General features: G+C 38.2%; 1 protein-coding gene across 2 annotated transcripts in view; it reads right to left on the reverse strand.

Moving 5' to 3' along the window:
- Erich1 (glutamate rich 1) overlaps nucleotides 1–24,445 on the reverse strand; it is a 78,348-nt gene that overhangs the window by 48,189 nt on the left and 5,714 nt on the right. For both annotated transcript variants that reach the window (XM_076852237.1, XM_076852238.1), the window contains exon 2: nucleotides 14,051–14,197. In XM_076852237.1, coding sequence (XP_076708352.1) covers nucleotides 14,051–14,197 — 147 coding nt within the window. The remainder of the gene's footprint in view (nucleotides 1–14,050; nucleotides 14,198–24,445) is intronic.

Genomic DNA, 24,445 nt, shown 5'->3' on the forward strand with positions numbered 1-24,445 from the left:
ATTTTTATTGTGTGTTAGCATCCAGGTATCAGAGAGAACATTCACCCTTTGGTTTTTTGGGACTGGCTTATTTCGCTTAGCATGATAGTTTCCAGATCCATTTGCTGACAAATGTCATAGTCATTCTTCTTTATGTCTGAGTAATACTCCATTGTGTGTGTGTATGTGTATATCACAATTTCTTTTTTATATTCTTTTTTTAAAAAATTTTTCTTTCTTTATTTTTAGTCATACATGACAGCAGAATGTATTTTGACATATAATACATACATGGAATGTACATACATCAATCATATTGTCAATTCTATTCTGCTGCCCTTCCTATCCCCCCTTACTCCTCCCCTCCTCTCCCATCCTTTCTCTCTATCCAATCTAATGTGACACACTTTTTTTTCTTTTTCTCATTACAACATCATATATGTATTCTGTATAATAATGAGGTTCTCCTTCCATCTTCCGTGCAACTCCCCTTCTCCCTCTTTTTCCCTCCCACCTCTCTTCCCTATGTAGTGGTAGTCTTCTTCTCATGCTCTTCTTCCCTATCCCATTTTGAGTCAACCCCCTTATATTAGAGAAGACATTCGGCATTTGTTTTTTAGGGATTGGCTAACTTCACTTAGCATAATCTGCTCTAATGCCACCAAGATGCCTATTCTTAAAGACAAAATGCAAAACTTATTAGCTGCTTGATTTAAATCAGTTTTGGGTTTTTTTTTTTTTTTTGGTCACTGTGACCCAAAGACCTGACAAGAACAATTAGAGGAGAAAAAGATCTTTTTGGCTTATGGTTCCAGATGTCTTAGTCCACAGATGGTTGACTACATAATTCTGGACCCCAGGTGAGGCAGAACATCATGGCAGACGGGTGTGAAGCAGGAAAGCAGCTCAGGACAGGACAGAGAGGAAGCAGAAAGAGAAAGCTCCATTCACCAGGGACAAAATATAAATCCCCAACACTTGCCCCAGTGACCCACCTCCTCCAGCCACACTCTACCTGTCCACAGTTACCACCCAGTTAATCCATATCAGTGGATTAATCTACTGATTAGGTCACACCTCTTATAATCTAATTATTTCATCTCTGAAAATTCTTAACATTGTCTCACTCATGAGCTTTTGGGAGACACCTCATAACTACTGAATGTTAATGAGAGAGTGAGGCAGATCATGGGACTGGCTGCCACCAAGCCTATCATTTGCTCAATTAACCAGTTAATCAGTCAGGATAAAATGTTCCTCCATCAGAAGTTTCCATTTCTGGTGAGACAGCAGATAAGAAAATATGAAAACCTTCCCGTCATAACAGTGAGACACACCCAGTGAGATACAGCAAGCGTCCTCCATGCCCAGTTGTGCTCCTGAGGCCAGGCAACTCCAGGCCATCCATCCTGAGAGCCAACATTACTGAATGCAATATGACGGACGCGATTACTTCTCTCCAAAGTGATCTGTGACAATACAAATGGAAACAAAGTTTTAAGAGTTTCCTTTTTTCTTTTTGGGTACTGGGGACTAAACCTGGGGACAGTTTACCACTGAGCTGCATTTCCAGCCCCCTCTCCCCCTTTTTAAATTTTAAGATAGGGTCTAAATTGCTAAGGCTATCTTTGAACTTATGATCCTCCTGCCTCAGCCTTCTAAGTCACTGGGATTACAGGTTTACCCCACAATGCCCAGCTAATTTTTAAGAATTTCTGTGTGCGACTAATCTGATTTTAAAATATATACATATGAACTCATGTCCTTCAATTTGGGGACATGTGCTTGAATTTCATAAAGGTAATTTCATGTATTTCTCCCAGGAAGCTGTTATTTTAAAGGCACTAGAAAAGCTGGATATCACTATGGGGGAAAAAGAAAAAGTCACAAGCCTATATAATTGCAGACTTCAGAACTGATTTGAGATGAAACAAAAACATAAATGGGAAACCTGAGTGATAACTGTTCTTGGAAGGAAACAGAAGACTATCTCCACTGCCTGGAGGTGGACCTCAGATTTCTCAGAGGGGATGCAAAAAGCTCAGATGATAAATGAGAAAAACTGGTAAGTGGAATTTATCAAACTAACTTTCTGCTCTTCCAAATATTGATTAAAAATGAATACGCAACCACTGGAAAAAATATTCATAGTAATTATGTATGGCAAAGGACCTGTGCTCAAGATGTATAAAGATCTACCAAAATTGATAATTAAAAAGACAATCCAATTTTTAAATGGGCTAAAGATGAAAAGATATTAACAAAAGAAATACAAACAAATAATAGCACAAATAAAAAGTTAACAAAGCATTCATCAAAAAGAAAATGGAAATTAAAACAGGAAGATTCCACTTGCCATACGTAAGAATGTTTTAATACGTAAGATTCACAAGAGCTGGGAAGGTAGCTCAGTGTCAGAACACTTGCCCAGCATGTGTTAGACCCTGGGTTTATCCTGGCAAGGATGATGGGTCTTTCATTCATTGTTGGTGGGAATGTCAAGTAATAAAATCACTTCAGAGAACTCTTAGGCAATTTCATAAAACTTTCAAGCGTATGTCTACTTCATGACCACATAATTCTACTCCTAAACATTTATCCAAGGGTAAAAAATATGACCATCAAAAAAAAGTATACAGATTGAGTTTCTCTTACCTGAGCTGTTTGTTAGCAGAAGTGTTTTGGATTTAAGTTTTTTAATTTTTGATTGTGAAATATTTGCATAGTCTTAATTAGGCATCTTGGGGAGGAGACCCAAGTCGAAACACAAAATTCATTTGTTTCATATATTCCTGATATACATAGTCTGAGGATAATTTTATACAATTCTTTTAGTGAGCCTGCATTTTGACTGTGAATAGTCACATAATATCAGGTATATATCAAGTATACATATTTTCTAGAATATTATAGTAGAAAAGATAGAAAATGAACGAGAGGAAATTATCAAGGAAACAACCAACAGCATGTGTTTCCAGTCTAAAAGGGCCATTGAATATCTCAACAATGGATAAAAATAGACCTACACTTAAAACCTCAGTGTCAAATTCCATTATACTAAGGCCAAAAAGAAAAACCCAAAACAATCTTGGGGTTGGGGAATGATTCCATCCAAGGATCCAGAATCAGAATGACAACTAACTTCTCATCAGTGATACTGGACATTCAAAGTAAAGTCTATAAAAATAAGAGAATGATTTCTAACACATAATTCTACACCTGTGAAACTTCTAATGAAGTGTAAGAATGAAGATTTGACATTCAAAACCTCTAAAATATTTATCTCCCCAAAACTATTTCTTAGGAATCCTGTGGCTTGCAGTGTTTATAGATAGTTTTTTGTTGCTATGACAAACACATGAGGAAGATTTAGAGAAGGAAAGATTCATTTTGGTTCATTATTTCAGAGGTTTCAATCCGTGGTCAGTTGACTTGAAGGCACAAACATCATGGTGAAAGGGTGGAAGGAGAAAGCTGCTCACCAAGAGGCAGCCATCAAGCAGGGAGGAAAAGTGAAGAAGGGGCCAGGGACAATGGCACCCTCCTTTCAGGGCATGCTCTCAGTGACCTACTTCCTACAGCGAGGCCCAGTCAACTCTTTAGTTTCTACTACCTCTCAATAATGCCATCAAATACAGATCCCTCAGTGGACCAGAGCTCTCGTGATCCAGCCATTTCCCCAAATCCCCACCTCTGAATCCTGCTACGTTGGTAACCAAGGCTTCAACACATGAGTCTTTGGGGGATGTTCAAAATTCAAACTCTGATACTTGTTTTTTTCATTCTCTTTATAGTATATTTTACAGATCAGAGGTTTTTAATTTTAATGAAATCCAAACTTATCAATTCTTTTTCCTCAATCATGCTCATAATAAAAATGTCATCACCATACCAAGATTCCCAAGATATTCTTCTATATTATCCTCTTATTGGTTTGCATTTCACCCTTAGGTATATAACTTATTTTGTGCCAATACCGGCGTGTAAGGTCTGTGTCTGTCTATATTTTACATGTGGATGTCCAGCTGTTACAGCACCAATTATTGAAAAATCTGTCCTTTACCCAACAAATTGCCTTTGTTTCTTTGTCCAAGATTGGTCAACTATATTTGTGTGCATATATCTTATTGCTACCTAATCTTTTCCATTGACCTATTTATATTTTCCCCCTAATATTAAACTACCTTGATTAATGTAGTTTTACAGAAAGTCTTGAAGTCAGTAGTGTCAGACCTCTTACTTTGTTCTTCCCTTTCAATACTGTGTTGACTATTCTCAGTGTTTTGCTTTTCCCATAATTTTTTAGAAAGTTTATCAATATCCACAAAATGCTGGTATTCTGACTGAGATTCCACTGAATTCAGAAATCAAATTAGGAATAATTGACATTTCAATGCTATTGAATCTTTCTATGCATAAACTTGGACTATCAGTTAACTTATATAGTTCTTTGTTGACTTCTTTCATCAGAATTCTGTAGTTTTCTTCATGTAGAAGTTATATAAATTTTGTTAGTTTTACACCTAAGTATTTTTTGGGAGTGCTACTGTAAATGGTATTGTGTTTTTAATTTCAAATTCCACTTGTTCATTGCTTGTATACAGGGAAGTGATTTTTATATATTATTCTTATATCCTGCAACCCTCTCTAGTGAATTATTAGTTCCAGAAGTTTGTTGATTCTTTCTTGCTGGAGCCCCTTCGGCTGTGACCACGGAGCTACTCATTGGGGACTTTTTTGGCTCCGCCCATGCAACCCAGCCAATCGGCCTCAAGAGCAGGAGGATTGTGGGAAGAAGAGGTTGTGGGGGTGTGTGGCTTGTGGGAAGCCAGTGGTGGCAGTTGGGCTCTGAGGGTTTTTTCCTGAGGAGCTGTTTTGTTTATCTTGTGTGGTTCTAAATATAAAGTTAGTTTCTTTTGACAAGTGGCTCCTGAATTGTGCCCAGCCAGACTGCGGCATTTGGTGGCTCGCACGGGGAGCGACTGAGGGTAAGTAAACCGCTCGCCCCTGAGGGCAGGGTGAGAGGATGGGTAGCCATTTTAAGATTCCTCTTTTGTTTTGCTTTATTTTTGTTTTAAGTTGCCTGTCCCTGGAGATGAGTGAGACGGAAGAAAAACCGCTCACTTCTGAGGAAAAACTATTTACGTCTGAGGAACAGACAGGGAGAAAGGACGGATGCACATGTCAGGAGGATAGAAAGGCTATAATGAATTTTTGTTGTTCCATTTTTATTTCATTCTGTCTCGGTTTTGTTTGGCGTCATCTTGTTGGGTTGTATTATAGTAGAAATACGGGATCAGAAATTAGTAAAAAACAAACTGAAAGAGTGTTAAGTAAATTGTTAGAGGAAGAAGGCATCCCAGTAAAATCAAGAGCAGTCAGGGCATACGTTGATACAATGCAAAAATGTAGCCCATGGCTTTTTAAGGAGGAGTTATTAAATATATCACAATGGAACCATCATGGTGAAGATTTAAAAAGAATAGAAAAGAACAGCCCAGGAACTCTGCCAGCTGGCACATTGGCATTGTGGGCATTGGTATCTGGTTTTCTTAGTCCAAAGCCTTCAATTCAGACAAAGGTAGAGGAAGGAGAAGACATATTGATTCAAGTAAATGAGGAAGTCTCTCAAGTTAGTCAGAAAGAGGAAAAGGTTCAAGTAAAAGAGAAGGTCTTTCGAGCTAATCAGACAGAGAAAGAAAGTTTAGAGCAGAAAAAGCCATCAGGGGGAAAGTTACAAAAGGAGACTGCTACTAAAACCTTTCTATCACCAGAGGGCTTAAGTGTCCAACCAACAGCACCACCTCTACAGGAGACTGCTACTAAAACCTTTCTATCACCAGAGGGCGTAAGTGTCCAACTGACAAGGCCACGTCCATATGCTGAGAGGCCCCCAACCCCCGCAGTGGATAGTTCAGATCCTGAGACAGGATCTCAAGTATTAACATGCCCTGTATTTGAGGTAGGAGGGCAGCGAATTTACCAGACTTTAAATTTCAAAACAGTGAAGCAGCTAAAAGAGGCTGTAACAACCTATGGTCCTCAAGCACCCTTCACTGTAAGCTTGGTCGAATCCATTACCAACTTGAACATGACGCCAGCAGATTGGGCTAATATGTGTAAAGCTGTGCTAAATGGAGGACAATACCTGTTATGGAAGGTTGCCAATGAGGAATTTTGCAAGGAGACAGCTAGGCGAAATGCAGCAGCTGGTTATCCTCAGAGAAATCTAGATATGTTGTTAGGAAAGGGACCTTATGAGGATCAGCAGCAACAAATTGCATATGATCCTGGTGTATATTTACAAATTGCTGTAGATGCAGTTAAGGCATGGAAGACTTTACAAGGGCATGGAGGTTTACAAGGTCAATTATCTAAGATAATACAAGGAACTAATGAATCTTATGCTGAATTTGTAGATAGGCTTATTCAAACAGCTACCAGAGTTTTTGGGAATACAGAACAAGCAATGCCATTAATAAAACAACTGGCTTATGACCAAGCGAATCGTTGGTGCAGAGATATCATTAGACCATGGAAACATGAAGATTTAAACACATATATTAAATTATGTAGAGACATTAATGAACAAGAGCAAGTCATGGCAGCTGCAGTAAAACAGGCTTTAGATGCCAGAGACATTAATGAACAAGGGAAAATTGTGGCAGCTGCAGTAAAACAGGCTTTAGATGCCAGAGACATTAATGAACAAGGGCAAATTGTGGCAGCTGCAGTAAAACAGGCTTTAGATTCCAGGCCAAGAACATGCTACAATTGTGAACAAACAGGACATTTTAAAAGGAATTGCCCCATAGGAGGAGGGTTTAACAAAACTAGGTATCAAAGGAGTAGAATACCGGGTATTTGCCCACGATGCCGTAGAGGGAGACATTGGGCTAATGAATGCCGTTCTCAAACCACCATAGAGGGTACTCCATTATCAAAAAACGAACAAGGACCAAGTGTTTATCCACGATATCGTGGAGAAAGGCATTGGGCTCCATTGCCAAAAAATGGACAGGGGGGCCCAATGCTCCGGGGCCCAAAACCACAAATATACGGAGCACTGGAGGAACCCAGCAACCCCATCAGGGTAGTGCCCAGGACACATTGTCCATCAGATCCCTCATCAGACAAACCAGAGGGAGCGCAGGGTTGGACATCTGCGCCTCCGCCAGATCAGTACTAACTCCAGAGATGGGAGTTCAAATCATTCCCACAGGGGTGAAAGGACCTCTTCCCAAAGGAACAGTAGGCTTATTATTGGGACGCAGCTCTTCTACTCTAAAAGGACTTATGATAAGTCCTGGGGTAATTGATCCCGATTATGAAGGTGAAATAAAAATTATAGCCAGTTCTCCAAATGGTATATCAGTAATTTCACCAGGAGATAGAATAGCACAGTTACTAATAATACCAAGCCTACATGATAAATTTTCCAGTCGTGCTACAGAAAGAGGTTCCAAGGGATTAGGCTCCACAGGTGTAGATTGGGCTATGCTGTCTTTAAATTTAGATTCTCGCCCCATGCTAAAACTAAATATTCAAGGACATGAATTTAATGGGCTACTGGATACAGGTGCAGACCTTAGCATCATCTCTCGTCAAGAATGGCCAAAACATTGGCCATTACAACAAGCCACTCAAACGCTTCGAGGCCTAGGAGTGGCTACTAATCCCCATAGAAGTGCAATGGTATTAGATTGGAAGGATCCTGAAGGATGTGAAGGAACTATACAGCCATATGTATTGGATTATCTTCCTATAAATTTATGGGGACGAGATGTCCTAGATCAATTAGGTTTGACATTAACAAATAACATCAACCAAAATGCACCCACTATTATGACTAGACAAGGTTTTAGGAAAGGAAAAAGATTAGGAAAACAAGAACAAGGTATAGCAGCACCAATACAAATAGATCAAGGAACAGACAGACATGGGTTGGATTTTCAGAAAGGGCCACTGAGACAATAAAAATTACTTGGAAATCAGAAAGACCAGTATGGGTTCCTCAGTGGCCCCTGACTAAAGAAAAGATACTAGCAGCCCATGATCTGGTCAAACAACAATTAGCAGAAGGACATATACAACCTTCTGTATCTCCCCATAATACTCCCATTTTTGTCATCAAAAAGAAATCTGGTAAATGGAGATTATTGCAAGATTTAAGAGCCATTAATAATGAGATGGTTATTATGGGACCTGCTCAATCGGGGATTCCTCAATTGTCTGCTTTGCCAAAAACTTGGTATGTTTTAGTTATAGATATTAAAGATTGTTTTTTTTCAATTCCAATTCATCCTGAGGATAGTCCACGTTTTGCATTTACTATCCCTGCACTGAATCATGAAGGTCCTGATCAGAGATATGAATGGAAAGTACTCCCTCAAGGGATGGCTAACAGCCCAACTATGTGTCAAATTTATGTTAACAAAGCAATCCAGCCACTTAGAAATCAAAATCCTGAACTACAAATATTTCACTATATGGATGATGTATTATTAGCACACAAAGCTAAAAACACATTGCTAGACTGTTATGCCACACTTACAAACTTATTAAAAAATTATAATCTAGAGATAGCAATAGATAAAGTACAATTAAATTTTCCAATTAATTATTTAGGAGTTCTATTATCCTCAACCATGGTCCGCCCACCAAAAATTCAAATACGAGTAGATCAACTCAAATCACTTAATGACTTTCAAAAGTTATTAGGAGACATAAATTGGATAAGGCCTTATCTAGGTATACCAACAGGAGAGTTGGGACCTTTATTTGATATCCTAAAAGGTCCATCAGATCCAAATTCACCCCGAATGTTAACGCCTGAAGCAAGAAAGGCATTAAAAATCATTGAAACATATATGGGAAATATGCATTTGGATAGAATTGATATAAGTTTGCCTTTATTATTTATTGTACTACCAACAAAAAATATTCCTACAGGAGTATTTTGGCAAGAAGGCCCATTATTATGGATACATTTATCTTATTCTCCTAACACTATTCTTACTAGGTATCCTGAGGCTGTAGGACAATTAATACTCAAAGGAATAAAAGCAGCAAAGGGAGTGTTTGGAATTTCTCCCAATAAAATTATTACTCCATATACTATGAATCAAATTGATGAGTTAGCTAATGAGTTAAATACTTGGGCAATAATCATGTGCAAATCTAATGTTTCATTTGATAACCATTTACCATCTAATCCTTTATTGTCTTTTTGGTCATCGCATCCTGTAATTTTTCCAAAAATGACAAGAAAAACACCTATCGGGAATGCTCCAAATATATTCACTGATGGATCAAATAATGGTACAGCAGCAATAGTTACACCTGATCAAACTTTTACATTTTTAGTACCCAAACAATCAGCTCAAAAGGTAGAGCTTAAGGCAGTATTACAGGCTTTTGTGATGTTTAAAAATTCTGTATTTAATTTATTTTCCGATAGTCAGTATATAGTTAATGCTATAGTATCCCTTGAAGATGCTGGTAGGATTTTCCCTTCCTCTACTATTTTCTTTTTGCTTTCCACTATACAAAGTCTAATCTGGGACAGAAAAGATCCATTCTTTATAGGACATATCAGGGCACATACAGGATTGCCTGGAGCCCTTAGTTTGGGCAACGATTTAGCAGATAAAACTACACATGACATACATATTTTCTCTACACTAGAAGAAGCTATAAATTTTCATAAAAAGTTCCATGTCAATGCTAATACTTTACAAAAGCGTTTTAAAATAACTAAGGAACAAGCTAGACAAATAATAAAACAATGTCAAAATTGTGTGACCTTTTTACCACAAGTTAATCTTGGAGTCAATCCTAAAGGATTGATACCTAACCATATTTGGCAGATGGATGTCACACACTTGCCAGAATTTGGAAAATTAAAATATTTGCATGTTACAGTTGATACTTCGTCTGGATTTTTGATGGGCTCCCTTCATGCCGGAGAAAAAACTAAAGATGTTATAGCTCATTGCTTACAAAATTTTGCCACTGTGGGCGTTCCAAAACAGTTAAAAACAGATAATGCCCCTGGTTATACTTCTACCTCTTTTAAACAATTTTGCTCATCATTTGGCATTACTCATATAACAGGAATCCCATACAATCCACAGGGACAAGGCATAGTTGAAAGAGCTCATCAAACTATTAAAATGTACTTATTAAAGCAAAAAGAAGGAATTGGGAAGGGGTATATATTCCCCAAAGATAAACTTAAAATAACCCTTTTTACTCTAAACTTTTAAAATTTGGATTCATCAGGGCTTAGTGCTGCGGAAAGGCATATGTGTCCAAAAAATGTATATAAGCCCAAGGTACTTTGGAAGGATATTCTAACAGGACAATGGAAAGGTCCTGACCCAGTAATTGTCTGGAGTCGGGGGTCTGTTTGTGTCTTTCCACAGGGAGAACAGCAGCCGATTTGGATTCCAGAGAGATTAACTAAGGTCCTGACCCAGTGATTGCCTGGAATCGGGGGTCTGTTTATGTGTTTCCACAGGGAGAACAGCAGCTGATTTGGATTCCAGACAGATTAACTAAAGCGATTTCTACAGACCAAAAAGAAGATGTGATATCCAGAACTCCAGTTTGGTTATTCTTACATCTACGACAGATCCAGAATGCTTTTTTCAATATCTATTTTATTATTGCCCTTTCCCATATTTTTTTTTTTTTTGAGCTCATACAGACCTAGGTTAATGTTTTGCTGATCAGTTCTATTTTTTGACTATAGAGTTTTTAAACATTGCAATGGAGATTTCACCTGTAAAAAGTTATAAGGCCTTTACTATTATGTTATGTGTCGTATGTATTATGTGTGCACACTTGTGTTTTGTGTTTGAATGTACGTATGTCCATATGTCATATATGATGAGCGCTCATGAAAAAATGGATCCAAATAATTTCTTTTTTTTTATTTACGTAATTTAAATGGTTTAATTTAAATTGGGTAAACAGCTGTTGAAGATTGTTTTAAAATGTGAACAAAATAGGAGGTTAACAGATCTGTTTGTTTACTTTCACCTTTCCTTTTCATTATATTTAATAATTCTCTTAAAGATAATGTAAATTGTTAAGAAAATTGTTTTTTTTTTAGTGCCTTCTGGAATATTACATAATTTTTTCTTTAGCCATTATTGCCAGAATTCCTATCTTCATCCCAGTGCCGGTGAAGACAATGTAAATTGTTAAGAAAATTGTTTTCTTTTAGTGCCTTCTGGAATGTTATATAATGTTATATAATTTTTCTTTAGCCATTACTGTCAGAATTCCTATCTTCATCCCAGTGCATGAAGACAAAGATAAAACCAATCTACAGCTTCTGCAATAGCCATCACTGAACTGCTTGCAGAACTTGCCTGGACTATGTATCACTTATATGCATTGTGAACTCACCTGTATGCATTGTGAACTATCTGTTGGTGCAGCAACTTCTGGTAGTGTTGGGGTATTTATGCTGATGGTGTCATCGGTGGTACAATTTTTCCAAAAGGAGCCGTCAGCTGGCTTGGTGTATCTTCCTCCCTTCTGTTTGTCATGATCGTTCAGCTAAAATTTGGGGGCCAACAGAGGTGAGGCAAAGAACCTCACCCCCCCGCTGGTACGAAGACCTCTACACAGGTGTGGCTGTATACTGGACTGGTAGTCAATGACGGGTAAGATCCAATTACTATGGTACCAACCTAAGACAGGAGGCTGACGCCTTGAGGTCAGCTCATCCAATAACGGGTAAGGACCATATGTACTATTGGACAACCTAAGGCAGACACGGTCCCTAAGCCACATGCTTCTTGTTTAAACAGAGAGGGGGAGATGTTGAGAGCCACAGCCGAAGGGGCTCCAGCAAACTTTCAGACTGCCAGCTGATGATTGGCTCACAGCGGCCCCAGCAACACCTAGCTGATTGGCTCCTCTGTGGAGATGCTCATTGAGCTGTTTCCCTGCCCTTTCAGACTACCAGCTGATGATTGGCTCACAGCAGCCCCAGCAACATCTAGCAACATCTAGCTGATTGGCTCCTCTGCGGTGATGCTCATTGGGCTGTTTTCCTGCCCTTTCAGACCACGGAGCTACTCATTGGGGACTTTTTTGGCTCCGCCCATGCAACCCAGCCAATCGGCCTCAAGAGCAGGAGGATTGTGGGAAGAAGAGGTTGTGGGGGTGTGTGGCTTGTGGGAAGCCAGTGGTGGCAGTTGGGCTCTGAGGGTTTTTTCCTGAGGAGCTGTTTTGTTTATCTTGTGTGGTTCTAAATATAAAGTTAGTTTCTTTTGACAAGTGGCTCCTGAATTGTGCCCAGCCAGACTGCGGCACTTTCTGATTTTCATTACCTGCCTTTTTAAACTCTGTTACTATTCTGATTTTAAAAAACTAGTAAAATAGATATGCACTAGTTTTCTAAGACTGCCATTACAAAGTACCATAGACTGGGTGAGTTAAATGACAGAAATTTATTATCTCACAGTTCAAGGAGCCAGAAGTCCAAGAATAAGCTCTATGTTGGTTCCTTCTTGGGGCTGAAGGAAAATATGTTCCTGGCCTCTCATTACTTCCAGGTGGTTATCTTCTTGGGTCATTCCAAAGTCTTCCCCCATGTGTGTCTATTTCCTAATCTCCTCTTCTTGTAAGGACACCAGTCATATTGATTTAGTCCATCCTAATAACGTCACTTGACCTTAATTATCTTTTTAAAAGACTTCCCCCTCTCCAAATATAGTTGTATTCTAAAGTACTGTGGATAAGAACTTCAAAACATGTGTTTTCAGAGAAAGTGATTCTGCCTATAAGAGGAATATTCATTGAAAAGTAAAAAATACATTCAATGGCAGTCATTTACTCCTTAATTCAAAGAACCTTAGGAGTTCATAAGATTTTTAAAACATCAAGTCATATGAGAAAAATACAGAAAGGGAACGGGGGATATATAGGTTCTATAGGACAAATATGTCAGTACAGTCTCATATCTCTAAGAAGAAAATGTCTTCCTTGTCATCTGTCTTCTATCAACTGGTACCCCAAGCCAGAATGGTACCATAGGCATTCATTATATTGTAAGTTAAATAGGCTTACTGAGCTTACCTGGAAATCTAATCACAATGCATAATGTTATTTCCCTGGAAAAATGTGTTCCAAGGAAGTTGGAATCTGACCTGTGGCGCAGGAGTCTGACTGTGGGACTGCTGGGCCTGTCGAGATTCAATTGAGGGAGTGTTATATGATATAAACACTGGGAATTAAATTTCTTTTCTCAAGGTTCTTTAGCTGAACTAAAAGATCAATCAGCTTTCAGCAACAGAATCATGTGAATGACAAATACCTAGTGAGAAACTATTACTAAAGAGATAGGGAACTGATCCTTAAAATGGAAATTCAGGAACCCAGTTTGGTTTGGACTAACACCTATACATTCATGTATTTATTGGGAAAAAAAGCAGCTCTACCCATATGTGTTTGTATCTCATGTGGTGTATTCGTTTGACTCTCATACAGTAGTTTCCCATTAAGTTAACATAGCTGCATTGCTAGGAAACCAGAGTTGGTAGTACTGTCATTGTAGACATTCCTGCTGACCAAGTGATCTTGGGTAGGGCTGTCAGTGGTACAAACATATGCTAAAGACCAATATTCAAGGAACATCAAGCACCGTTCCCAAATGGGCAGAAGCCAAATAGTACCAAGGTCATCCGGGGTCAGTACAACCACTGAGGATAGATGACAGAGATGGAGGCTACTTTCTCATTCTGGTTGAGCCCAAACCTCCTACAGTCTAACCTCTTCATCCAGAAAAGAACATGCAAATGAACTCAAGACACTGTAGCTTAGTGTGTGGCTAGGGAGTGCTAATACTAGCTTTCCTTTACAAGTTGATTCTGAACACATCAGAGTGTGTGTAGAATGATACCTGTCCCATTGACCCCTGCTATCAAGACTTTTGCAAAACTCGATCACCAAAGAGAAGCCCGAGGCTAAGAGGATATTTTTTCCAGTGTAAATACAAATCACTGAGGAAAACCTGAGTCTCTAAACCATCCTTACTTACAGACAATCTCACCTGTCAAATGATGAATATGCTTGTGTTCCACTTTCTCAGAGGTTGTCTTCCTGAGTGGTGTTTCCAAGGGCAAAAGCTGGGGTGTTTCCTTTTCTTGGTCACTGGGAACATTAGGAAAAAGTCTCTTCAGCACCTTTTCAACAAACACTATAAAGGCAAGCAAATACTAAAATAAATAAATGCTTTACTATGTTTATTTAAATCAAACAGGGCTTTCATTTGAAATAAAAAGAAATCTTCACCACTTGAGAGTCAAGCAACTGGCTCCCCACACTGGTCACTGGACACTAGGGAACACCTAAACACAGACTCTCAAGCCACCACCGAAACATACTCTGGAAATGACCTCCATTCCTTGCCCTTCAGAAGATATCCACTTTGCTGCCTGTTGGTGCCCTACAGGGCACACCTCACAGGCCATCAGGGAGGCCAGGCCTACCCCAGGTTAAACGCACAAAGATGTGTACCTGCTCTGCACAGACTCTGATCTTTCATCTTCTGTTGAATTTCTCCTCTAGTGCGGCTCCTGAACCACCACCAAGTGGGGTTTTGCTCTGGGAACTAGGTAACTTCTAGGCTGGTCAGTCTGCATGAAGGCCACACAGTTTCTCAGTCAGGTATAAGGCAGACCACCTCTGAGGAGACCAACAGGGTTCTGATGGGCACCACCCTCTCCCACCATATGTTTTTCTCTTTTAAATTAATCAGCCTGGCAATCATAATCAAGGAACAATTTTATAAAGGTCACATGGGTCTACCATGTATGTGGAAATTCTTCACTTTATTTTAGTTTACATTCTGCTTTAACTGGAGGTGGGAGGGAACTATCCTAATGAATACGTCTTTACACATTAACTAAATTGAGGTTTATAAACAGCTAAGACCTCAAAACAGTATACTGGAAAAGGTGAAAGAGGAAAGGCTGATAAAAGGAGTTCCTTTTTAACTTCATTAAATTTAGAAACTTAAAAAAAAAAAAGTAGCTTCGGAATCACCACAAATTCTGTGGCAGAAGTCAGAGTGCCTCATATAGGTGTCTCCGTGTGCACAGCAGAGTGAATAGGTAATGATTAGCAAAATGAAGTCCCAAGAGAGAAAACGAGAGTGGCTTACAGGTAAAATAGAGGGGATTTCCTTGGTTCTACACAAGAACACTCTACTTAAACAAATCAGTCTTCCAAATTTCATCATCTACTCAGAGAATGTGTTAGAAGTAATTCCTTCAGCACGTGTTTCAGCTGTAAAGAATACAATGTGGGTTTAAAAAACAAAAGGGCTCTTTAGACCCTGATAACAAGAACTTCCAGTGGCTTCTTGTATCATCTATTAAAACACAAACTGCTCAGTGAGGGAAACAGGTAAGCACTAACATCATGAACAGAATGGCTAATAATCCGAATCTCTACAGCTCAGTAGATCCTGATGAGTAAGAGGGTTCCTTTCAGTTTGAGCAAAAAAACCTCTGGTTAGGTGTAAAATGTGAATTTAATGATAACGATCACTTAAGCACTCAGAACTGATGAGGTCCTGGCAACAAGAGAGTGCCCACATACTATTAAAAAAATATTCTATGAAATCATTATTAGCATATAGAACCTTGCCAAAGCGTGGTTTCCCATACAATCTACGGAGGTTGAGCAGAGTGCAGGACAGAAAGGCTTCATGTTGAACGACCCACATGAAATGTGATCACCCAAGCTGGAGAGCACACCTTGGTCATGGGGAAGAGACAGGTGGTCTGTGCAATATTTTAAAAAATGTACTATAGTTCTCAAAAGTATATCAAAAGGAAGTTCAAAATTCCACACAATAAAAGTCATGTGTATTTCCTTTAAATGGCAAAGAAGAAAATGTCCCAGGGGCAGGGATTGTGGCTCAGAGTCAGAGTGCTCGCCTAGCAAGCGTGAGGCACTGGGTTCAATCCTCAGCACCACATAAAAATAAAATAAAGATATTGTTTCCACCTATAACTAAAAAAATAAATATTAAAAAAATAAGAAAACGTCTCATTTCAAATGACAGTGACAATCCCTAGAAGAAATTAAAAGCAGATAAAGTATACTTTATTTACAGACTATCACTGAATAAAAATTTTCATGAATGAGAACACATTCTAAGATAAAACTGTAAAAAGGCATTGGTTTTACAAAGGAGGAGGGCAGAGAAGCTTAGAGCTTAGAAGACTTGCCAGAATGGCAGCAGTTAAAAAAGACATCTAGCTGAAATCATATCTATGTTACAACTTCCTCCATGTGCACAATACATGTGCCTGTGCATGCAGGAAATTATGAAAATATAATGGTCCAGCAATTCCAAGCAACACCTGTGGCCAACCAGCTGCCAGAAAAAAAGCATAGTTCCAGTCTCTGTGGGCAAACAGATCACCACTGGGAAACGCTGAACCAAAATTTTGCTTAAAAAAGAAAGCCAATGCTTAAAAAAACTGTAAAACACAGTATGAGGACAAAAACATGCAACATCTGGCCCAATTTGTCTACCAAGGCTTTTGACACAATTTCTGGGTTGAAAAACAAAAAACATAAGAAAATGCTATATAACAAAGATTAGGGAGCATTTTCATTGAATTCAATTTATTACCCAAAATAAATTATATTTACAGCCTAATTAATGGTAGTTTTCCAACAAAACTACTAAATATTCCAAATTAAAATATTTAATAAAGATGTATCAACATCATAAAAATTTTAAAAGTAAAAGTCATGGGGCTCGGGCTGTGGCTTAGTGGCAGAGCACTTGCCTAGCATGCATGAGGCACTAGGTTCGATCCTCAGCACCACATAAAAATTGACAAATAAAACAAAGGCATTCTGTCCATCTACAACTACAAAAAAATTTTTTCAATTTATTATTTTTTAATTTATATATGACAGCAGAATGCATTACAATTCTTGCTACACATTTAGAACACAATTTTTCATATCTGATTGTAGATAAAGTATATTCTTACCAATTCGTGTCTTCATAAATGTACTTTGGATAATAATGTCCCTCACATTCCACCATCATTTTTAACCCCCTGCCCTATCTAGAGTTCATCTATTCCTCCCATGCTTCCCCTCCCTACCCGACTATGAATCAGCCTCCTTATGTCAGAGAAAACATTAGTTTTTTGGGATTGGCTAACTTCACTTAGCATTATCTTCTCTAACTCCATCCATTTACCTGCAAGTGCCATGAATTTATTATCTTTTATTGCTGAGTAATATTGCATTTTTTTTAATCCATTCCTCTATTGAAGGGCATCTAGGTTGGTTCCACAGTCTAGCTATTGTGAATTGTGCTGCAATAAACATTGATATGGCTGTGTCCCTGTAGTATGCTGTTTTTAAGTCCTTTGAGTATAGACTGAGGAGAGGGATAGCTGGGTCAAATGGTAGTTCCATTCCCAATTTTCCAAGAAATCATACTGCTTTCCATATTGGCTGCATGAATTTGCAGTCCCACCAACAATGTATGAGTGTGCCTTTTTTCCCCACACCCTCACCAACACTTATTGTTGCTTGTATTCTTAAGAGCTGCCATTCTGACTGGAGTGAGATGATATTTTAGAATAGTTTTGATTTGCATTTCTCTAACTGCTAGAGATGATGAGCATTTTTTCATATATTTGTTGACTGACTGTATATCATCTTCTGAGAAGTGTCTGTTCAGGTCCTTGACTCATTTATTGATTGGTTTTTTTTTTTTTGTGTGTGTGTGTGTGTGTGTGTTTAGCTTTTTTATATTATTATTATTATTATCTACACATGACATTCCAAGGATCTTGGCAATTCATACATTTGTATCATTGGGGTGTAATTTCTCATTTTTCTAATTGTACAGATTGCAGAATCACACTGGTCATAGAGTCACCTATATATACCCTAGAGATTATATATCTTTATATACCCTAGAGATCAGTGCTCTATCTGATGTGTGAGGGGTAAAAATTTGCTCCCAAGATGTAGGCTCTCTATTCACTCACAGATTGTTTATTTTGCTGAGAAGAAACTTTTTAGTTTGAGTCCATCCCATTTATTGATTCTTGATTTTAATTCTTGTGCCAATCTTATTAAGGAAGTTGGGGCCTAATCCCACATGATGAAGATTGGGCCTACTTTTTCTTCTCTGGTTTTATTCCTAGGTCCTTGATCCATTTTGAGTTGAGTTTTGTACATGGTGAGAGATAGGAGTTTAATTTCATTTTGTTGCATATGGATTTCCAGTTTTCGCAGCACCATTTGTTGAAGAGGCCATCTTTTCTCCAGTGTATGTTTTTGACGCCTTTGTCTAATATAAGATAATTTTAATTTTGTGGGTTAGTCTCTGTGTCCTTTATTCTATACCACTGGTCTACCAGTCTGCTGTGGTGCCAATGCCATGCTGTTTTTGTTACTATTGCTGTGTAGTATAGTTTAAGGTCTGATATAGTGATGCCACCTGTTTCATTCTTCCTGCTAAGGATTGCTTTAGCTGTTCTGGGTCCCTTATTTTTCCAGATGAATTTCATGATTGCCTTTTCTATTTATATGAAAAATGTCATTGGAATTTTGATTGGAATTGCATTAAATCTGTAAAGTGCTTTTAGTAGTATGGTCATTTTGACAATATTAATTCTGCCTATCCAAGAGCAAGGTAGATCTTTCCATCTTCTAAGGTCTTCTTTGATTTCTTTCTTTATGGTTCTGTAATTTTCATTATATAGATCTTTCATCTCTTTTGTTGATTCCCAAGTATTTTATTTCTTAAAAATTTTAAAAGTACAAGTCATGATAATCTTAAAATCAGTCTATATTCACAGATTGACGGTTGGTGGGAATTTGCCAAGTATAATCAATAGGAAAAATCACTATGGGAAATCACAATCACTGCCTTCTGTAATGCAGGCAATTCTCTCAGATGCATTCTAATCTCAACCATATGTCCTACAGAACCTAAAAGTCAAGCATAAATTTGCTAGCTTGTAAAGACCATGGAATCCAAGGCCTTTGGATTCTCAACTTATTTTGTGTCTGCTGTTTTCACCTGCATGATTGCTGTGGGTGACTGTATCTGTCTAGAGGTTCAGGACAGGTGGTTCCTTCCTCGAGGTCAAGGTTAGGTCTGGCCTGTTCTGGACCCCACACCTCACCTAGTCCTCAGGTCTCCTTACTTCCATCAAGGGCATTAGTTCCCCCCAGTCTCCTTGCTCTGCATGACTTTAATACTTATGAAGAATTCCATCAATAATTTTGTAGGATCTTCCTAATCTGGCTTTGTCTGATGTCTTCTCATGATTAGATTGAGGTTATTTAGGCAACATCATCACACAGTGTTCGTCTCTAATTTTTAATTGTAGGTGGACCCAATACCTTTATTTTTATGTGCTGCTGAGAATCAAACCCAGTGCTTCACATGTGCTAAGTAAGCACTCAACCACTGAGACACAGCCCCAGGCCCCAGGTGGTTTTTTCCAATGGATGGTTTCAGATATTGCCCTGTCCCATCTCTGCTTCCGTTGAGCTTGACCACCACCAGGTGCAGGGATATCTGTCAGATTTCTTCTTGCAAAGTTACTATTTTTCCATTTATAATAAACAAACATTTGGTGCAGATACTTTGAGAGTATACTATGGTTTAGATGTGAGGTGTTTCCCAAAACTCATCTATGAGACAATATTAAAAGCTTAGAAGTGAAATGATTGGGTCATAAACCTTAGCCTAATCAGTGTCAATCCACTACTGGGATCAACTGAATGGGAAGTGTAGGCAGGTAGGGCGTAGCTAGAGGAAGGGACCACTGGGGTGAGCCTTTGGGGTCTGCATTTCAATATGGTGGGAACTTTCCATTTCCTCACGTCATGTCTTGAGCTGCTTTCCTCTACCAGACGCTTCCGCCAAGATGTTCTGCCTCACCTCCAGCCTGAGGCAAGGGAGTCAGCCATCTGTGGACTAAGACTTCTGAAACTGTGAGCCCTCAAATAGACTCTTCTTCCTTAAAATTGTTCTTATCAGGTCTTTTGGTCACAACAGCAAAAAAGCTGACTAAAACAGGCAACATCCTTTTCTTAATTTTATCCACTAAATTAGCATCACATGTGGGTCCTGTCTGCAGCACACATGGCTGTGGCATTTCAGTGGTGGTTTTCTGTTTCCCTTATTCCTTTTGTATCACATGGATCTCTCCTGTAGGGAAGCTGTCCCACTTCTTCATTTGTTTACTGGATTATTACTTTTTATTACTTATTCACTTCTGGATGCTTGAATGTTTCAGTTATTCTGAGAGTTAAAATCCTATATCATTATTACATATTTTATTGCTCAAATCATCCCACTGCTGGCTACCCGTTCTTCAGTGTGGATCCAGTGCACTCTGGCAGGCCAATGCTCTCCTGCAAACAGACTCTCTGGCCCCACAAGATGCAGCAGCTCATCCTACATTTTCTCTACTCCACATCTGGAACCAGCCCCTTCTACAAGGAGCAGGGTATTTAGCCAGCAGGCCTGCGGTTTTCAGATGCTGACTGCTCTTACTTCCATCCTTTTAATCACAAATCTAATCATGCCTGGCCTTTGCTTAAAAATCACCAAGTAGCTGGGCATGGTGGCACATGCCAGTAATCCCAAAGGCTCAGGAGGCTGAGGCAGAAGGATCACAAATCAAAGTCAGCCTCAGCAACTTAGACCCTGTCTCAAAAAAAAAAAAAAAATCACCAATTATTTTGCACAAATAAGCCACTGGAGTCTGAGAGATGTCTTGGCCATCCTTAAAGACAAATAAAAAATCTGAGAAATAGGGGCTGGGGATGTGGCTCAAGTGGTAACTCGCCCGCCTGACATGCACGGGGCGCTGGGTTAGATCCTCAGCACCACACACTAAAAAAATTAAAAATAAAGATGTTGTGTCCACTGAAAAATAAATATTAAAAAGTTATCTCTCTCTCTCTCAAAAAAAAATCTGAGTAATAAAGAGAGACAGCATACATGTAATCAAAAGTAAAAATGCGGAAGTGCCTAAAAGACACATATCCACATAACATCCCTCTATAAACATATAACAAAACTGACAGAATGAAACAGGTAATCATAAAGAGTATATAGCAACTTAAAAGTTTTTAAATAAAGATAAACACAGTTTAAGCATGAAAGTTTTAGCCTTTGAAGTTTAAATTCCACTTTTTGTTGAGGGTGGGGAAGAATGCCACATAACTTCAAATGTGTTAATTCATAAGGATCAAGATGTCCTCTATAGCTTACATTTGATCAAATAGGAAGGACAATTTTCCTTTTTAAATTAAAATTGAGCAGTGTCAAAAAAATCTTTCCTTGGGGCTGGAGCTGTGGCTCAGTGGTAGAGTGCTCGCCTAGCATGCGCGAGCACTGGGTTCGATCCTCAGCACCACATAAATATAAAATAAAGATGTGTATCTACCTAAAACTTAAGAATAAATATTTTAAAAAAAATCTTTCCTTATCCCATGCTAAATTGGGTTTAAGTGACTTGTAAACACAAGTGGACGAAGTGATTTCCACCTTACACAGTGTTTTACAACCTCCTAACCACAAACCATCTTTTCCTTGTAGGCCACACATGAGGACCTCTATGGCATCCAGCCACTTCCCTGTAGCACCGACCTGTTCCATGAGTGCAATGAATTTGTGAAGTTCATCCCTGTTCATCCTATATATATTGTTATAAACATTATTACAAAAAAAATTGAGCATTTAGTAAACATTCCTTTTCAGCAGGAGTGAAGGCATGACTTTGAGATTCAATACTGGCAGATATGTCATCTGATCCATGCATCACTCCTAAAGTGTACTATAAACAGCACAAACAAATGTGATCTCAAGCAGATGTTAAATGGATATCTTGTTATTAATGTGGGGCTTTTATCTTTAATGAGAATTTTTATAAATTTTAACCTAATTACAAGATCTAAAAATAAATTGGCTGACAAATACATCTAAATGCTTTCATTTGCTATAGAGCAAAGAGTATTTCTGAAAATAATGATTTTAATTTTTTAAATTACTTTAAAAAAGCAAAGTTTAAAATTAAAATCTCATGAATTACTTTCTACTAATATTGCTGGCAGATTCATTGATGAATTTCATTAATCTCAGCATCTGAGATAACATCGTAGATATTAAGACTGGGAATAAGATTTTGTGGGATACAGTAGCACTTGAATCTAATATCTGAAAACTTGTCTTCTGGGTTGGGGGAAAAGCATTTGATTCTCTACCCTTAATTCTCTCCCTTCTGTAATAGTTAACAGTAGAGAGTACATAATCCCTATATATTCATAAGAGAGGATGCAACCACAGCACCTTGATCCAGGCAAACAACATCTATGCATCATAAGAATAAAAGGATTGCTGTTTTGTCACTAACAGTGTTCATGTCATTAATTTAAAAGAAACAATCAGCTATTTTAAACCAAAAACACTATATAGCCAACTAACTCTATGTCCTTCCAACCTCCAGTTATGAATAAATACCCTGTAAACTGCTTAACTGTTTCCTATAAATATGAACTTCTTTAGCAAACAAAAGATCTTCAACTGGCCAATTCACTTTTTGATCAATATTGAAAGCAAAACATTTTTTATTTCAGATACTGGGACACTGTATGCAAGTCTGTAGTATTTTAGTTAAAGTAGTTGTCATTTTTGGCTTGTTGAAATGTTCCTTTTGACCTGATGTGTTATAGTTTCTTTTTGTTGTTGTTGTTGCTGCTGTTTTCGTGTGTGTGTATGTGTGTGTGTGTGTGGTGTGTGTGTGTGTGTGTGTTTTAAACAAAAAAAATTCTTAAAAACAGAGCTGGGAGGCAAGCTTTTGCTGCAGGACCCAAAAGATTTGACCTACATGCTATCATGCGGACCAAATAAAAATTGCCTAGTGGTCATGACCAGCACTCCATCCACCTCTACCAGGCCAGAAACCCGAGGCCAGTCCCCTTCTCCTTTTTCTCACACCTCATCAATATGCTCTTCTTCCAGCAGTGGAAGCAAGTTTAAACTTGAAACTCTATAGTGTCTGTCAAAAAGCAATCACCAGAAGACAAAAAAGCAGGGAATGGGTGTTTAATGTCAATAGGGAAAAAAAATAGCCTGAAGGAAAATAAATATAATTACCAAGCAGAACAGGCAATCAGAATTGAGAAATGATGGGCACAAAAAAGGTAGATGTGAAGAAAAACATCCAAGTTAAAATTAATATGTTGCAATACTAGAGAAATTAAGTTTTCTTTCCAAAGGGGAACTGAGTTAATTTATTAAAATTTTCAGAAAGGACTGCTGCCTACACTTGCTATTTCAATTTAAAGACAGAAGCCAAATAAAAATCTTACAGTAAAGCATTCTTTGGAAATTGGACACTTAGGAAAAACTGTGAATATATGTACCTCAGAAAGAAATGGAAGTTTGGTTGCTGGTGGTAAAACTGTTTATTTCTACACTCTTCTTCAAGGCAGATACTTGGTTTAAAATCTAACAATTGGGTACCAAAAAAATGTTGTTCTATTCTAACAAAGGTGTTAATGGCAGCATTTCAATGAATTATTTTTTTCTATTTTGTCTAAAAAGCTTTTCCAAGACATAGGGCAAAAAATTCAATGATTAAGTGTCACATTGGTTCTGGAATTCTTCTTATCCCAGGTATTTTTTCTTTTTAACGGATACATACTATTTGTATATTTATGGGGTACAGTGCCATTACTCTGTGTTTGGAGCCTTCAAGCTCTGGTCCTCTGTTTCTTGTGAAGTACAGAGCTGTGCTAACTACAGTCATCCAGCTGTGCTGCAGTTAGAACACTAGAACCTAATCACATTTTGGCACCCATTATGCAGCCTCCTTCTATTTCCTTTTCCCTGGTCTCCAAGGACCACTCTCCTCTGAGATCAATTCTTGGAGATTTCACAAATGAGTGAGAATATGCAGTATTTGCCTTTCTGTACATGTCTTATTCACTTCACATAATGTCCTTGATTTCCATGTTGTACCAACGAAAGAATTTCATTGATCATGGGAAATGGGGGTACATTCCATTTGACAGGCTCTCATGGAAAGCACCCATGATCTTTGAGACCACCAATGCTACCACCTATTAACGTCATGAATATTTTTATTTTCTTAAAAACATTTTAGGGGTTGGGGTTGTGGATCAGTGGAAGAGCGCTTGCCTAGTACATGTGAGGCACTGGGTTTGGTCCTCAGCACCACATAAAAATAATAAAATTTGAAAAATATTTTTAAGAAATTTTAGATTGGAAAAGTAACATATTTTCTCCTTGTTATCTATGAACATAATACACTTTAGTTAAAAATAGTAATGTTTATACATTTCATTTTACTGAATATACACTGTACATCTAGAACATTCTTTGGTGGAAGACATTAGGAATGATGTT

This window comes from Callospermophilus lateralis, chromosome 4 (genome assembly GCF_048772815.1).
Source record: "Callospermophilus lateralis isolate mCalLat2 chromosome 4, mCalLat2.hap1, whole genome shotgun sequence".
Lineage (NCBI taxonomy): Eukaryota > Metazoa > Chordata > Mammalia > Rodentia > Sciuridae > Callospermophilus > Callospermophilus lateralis.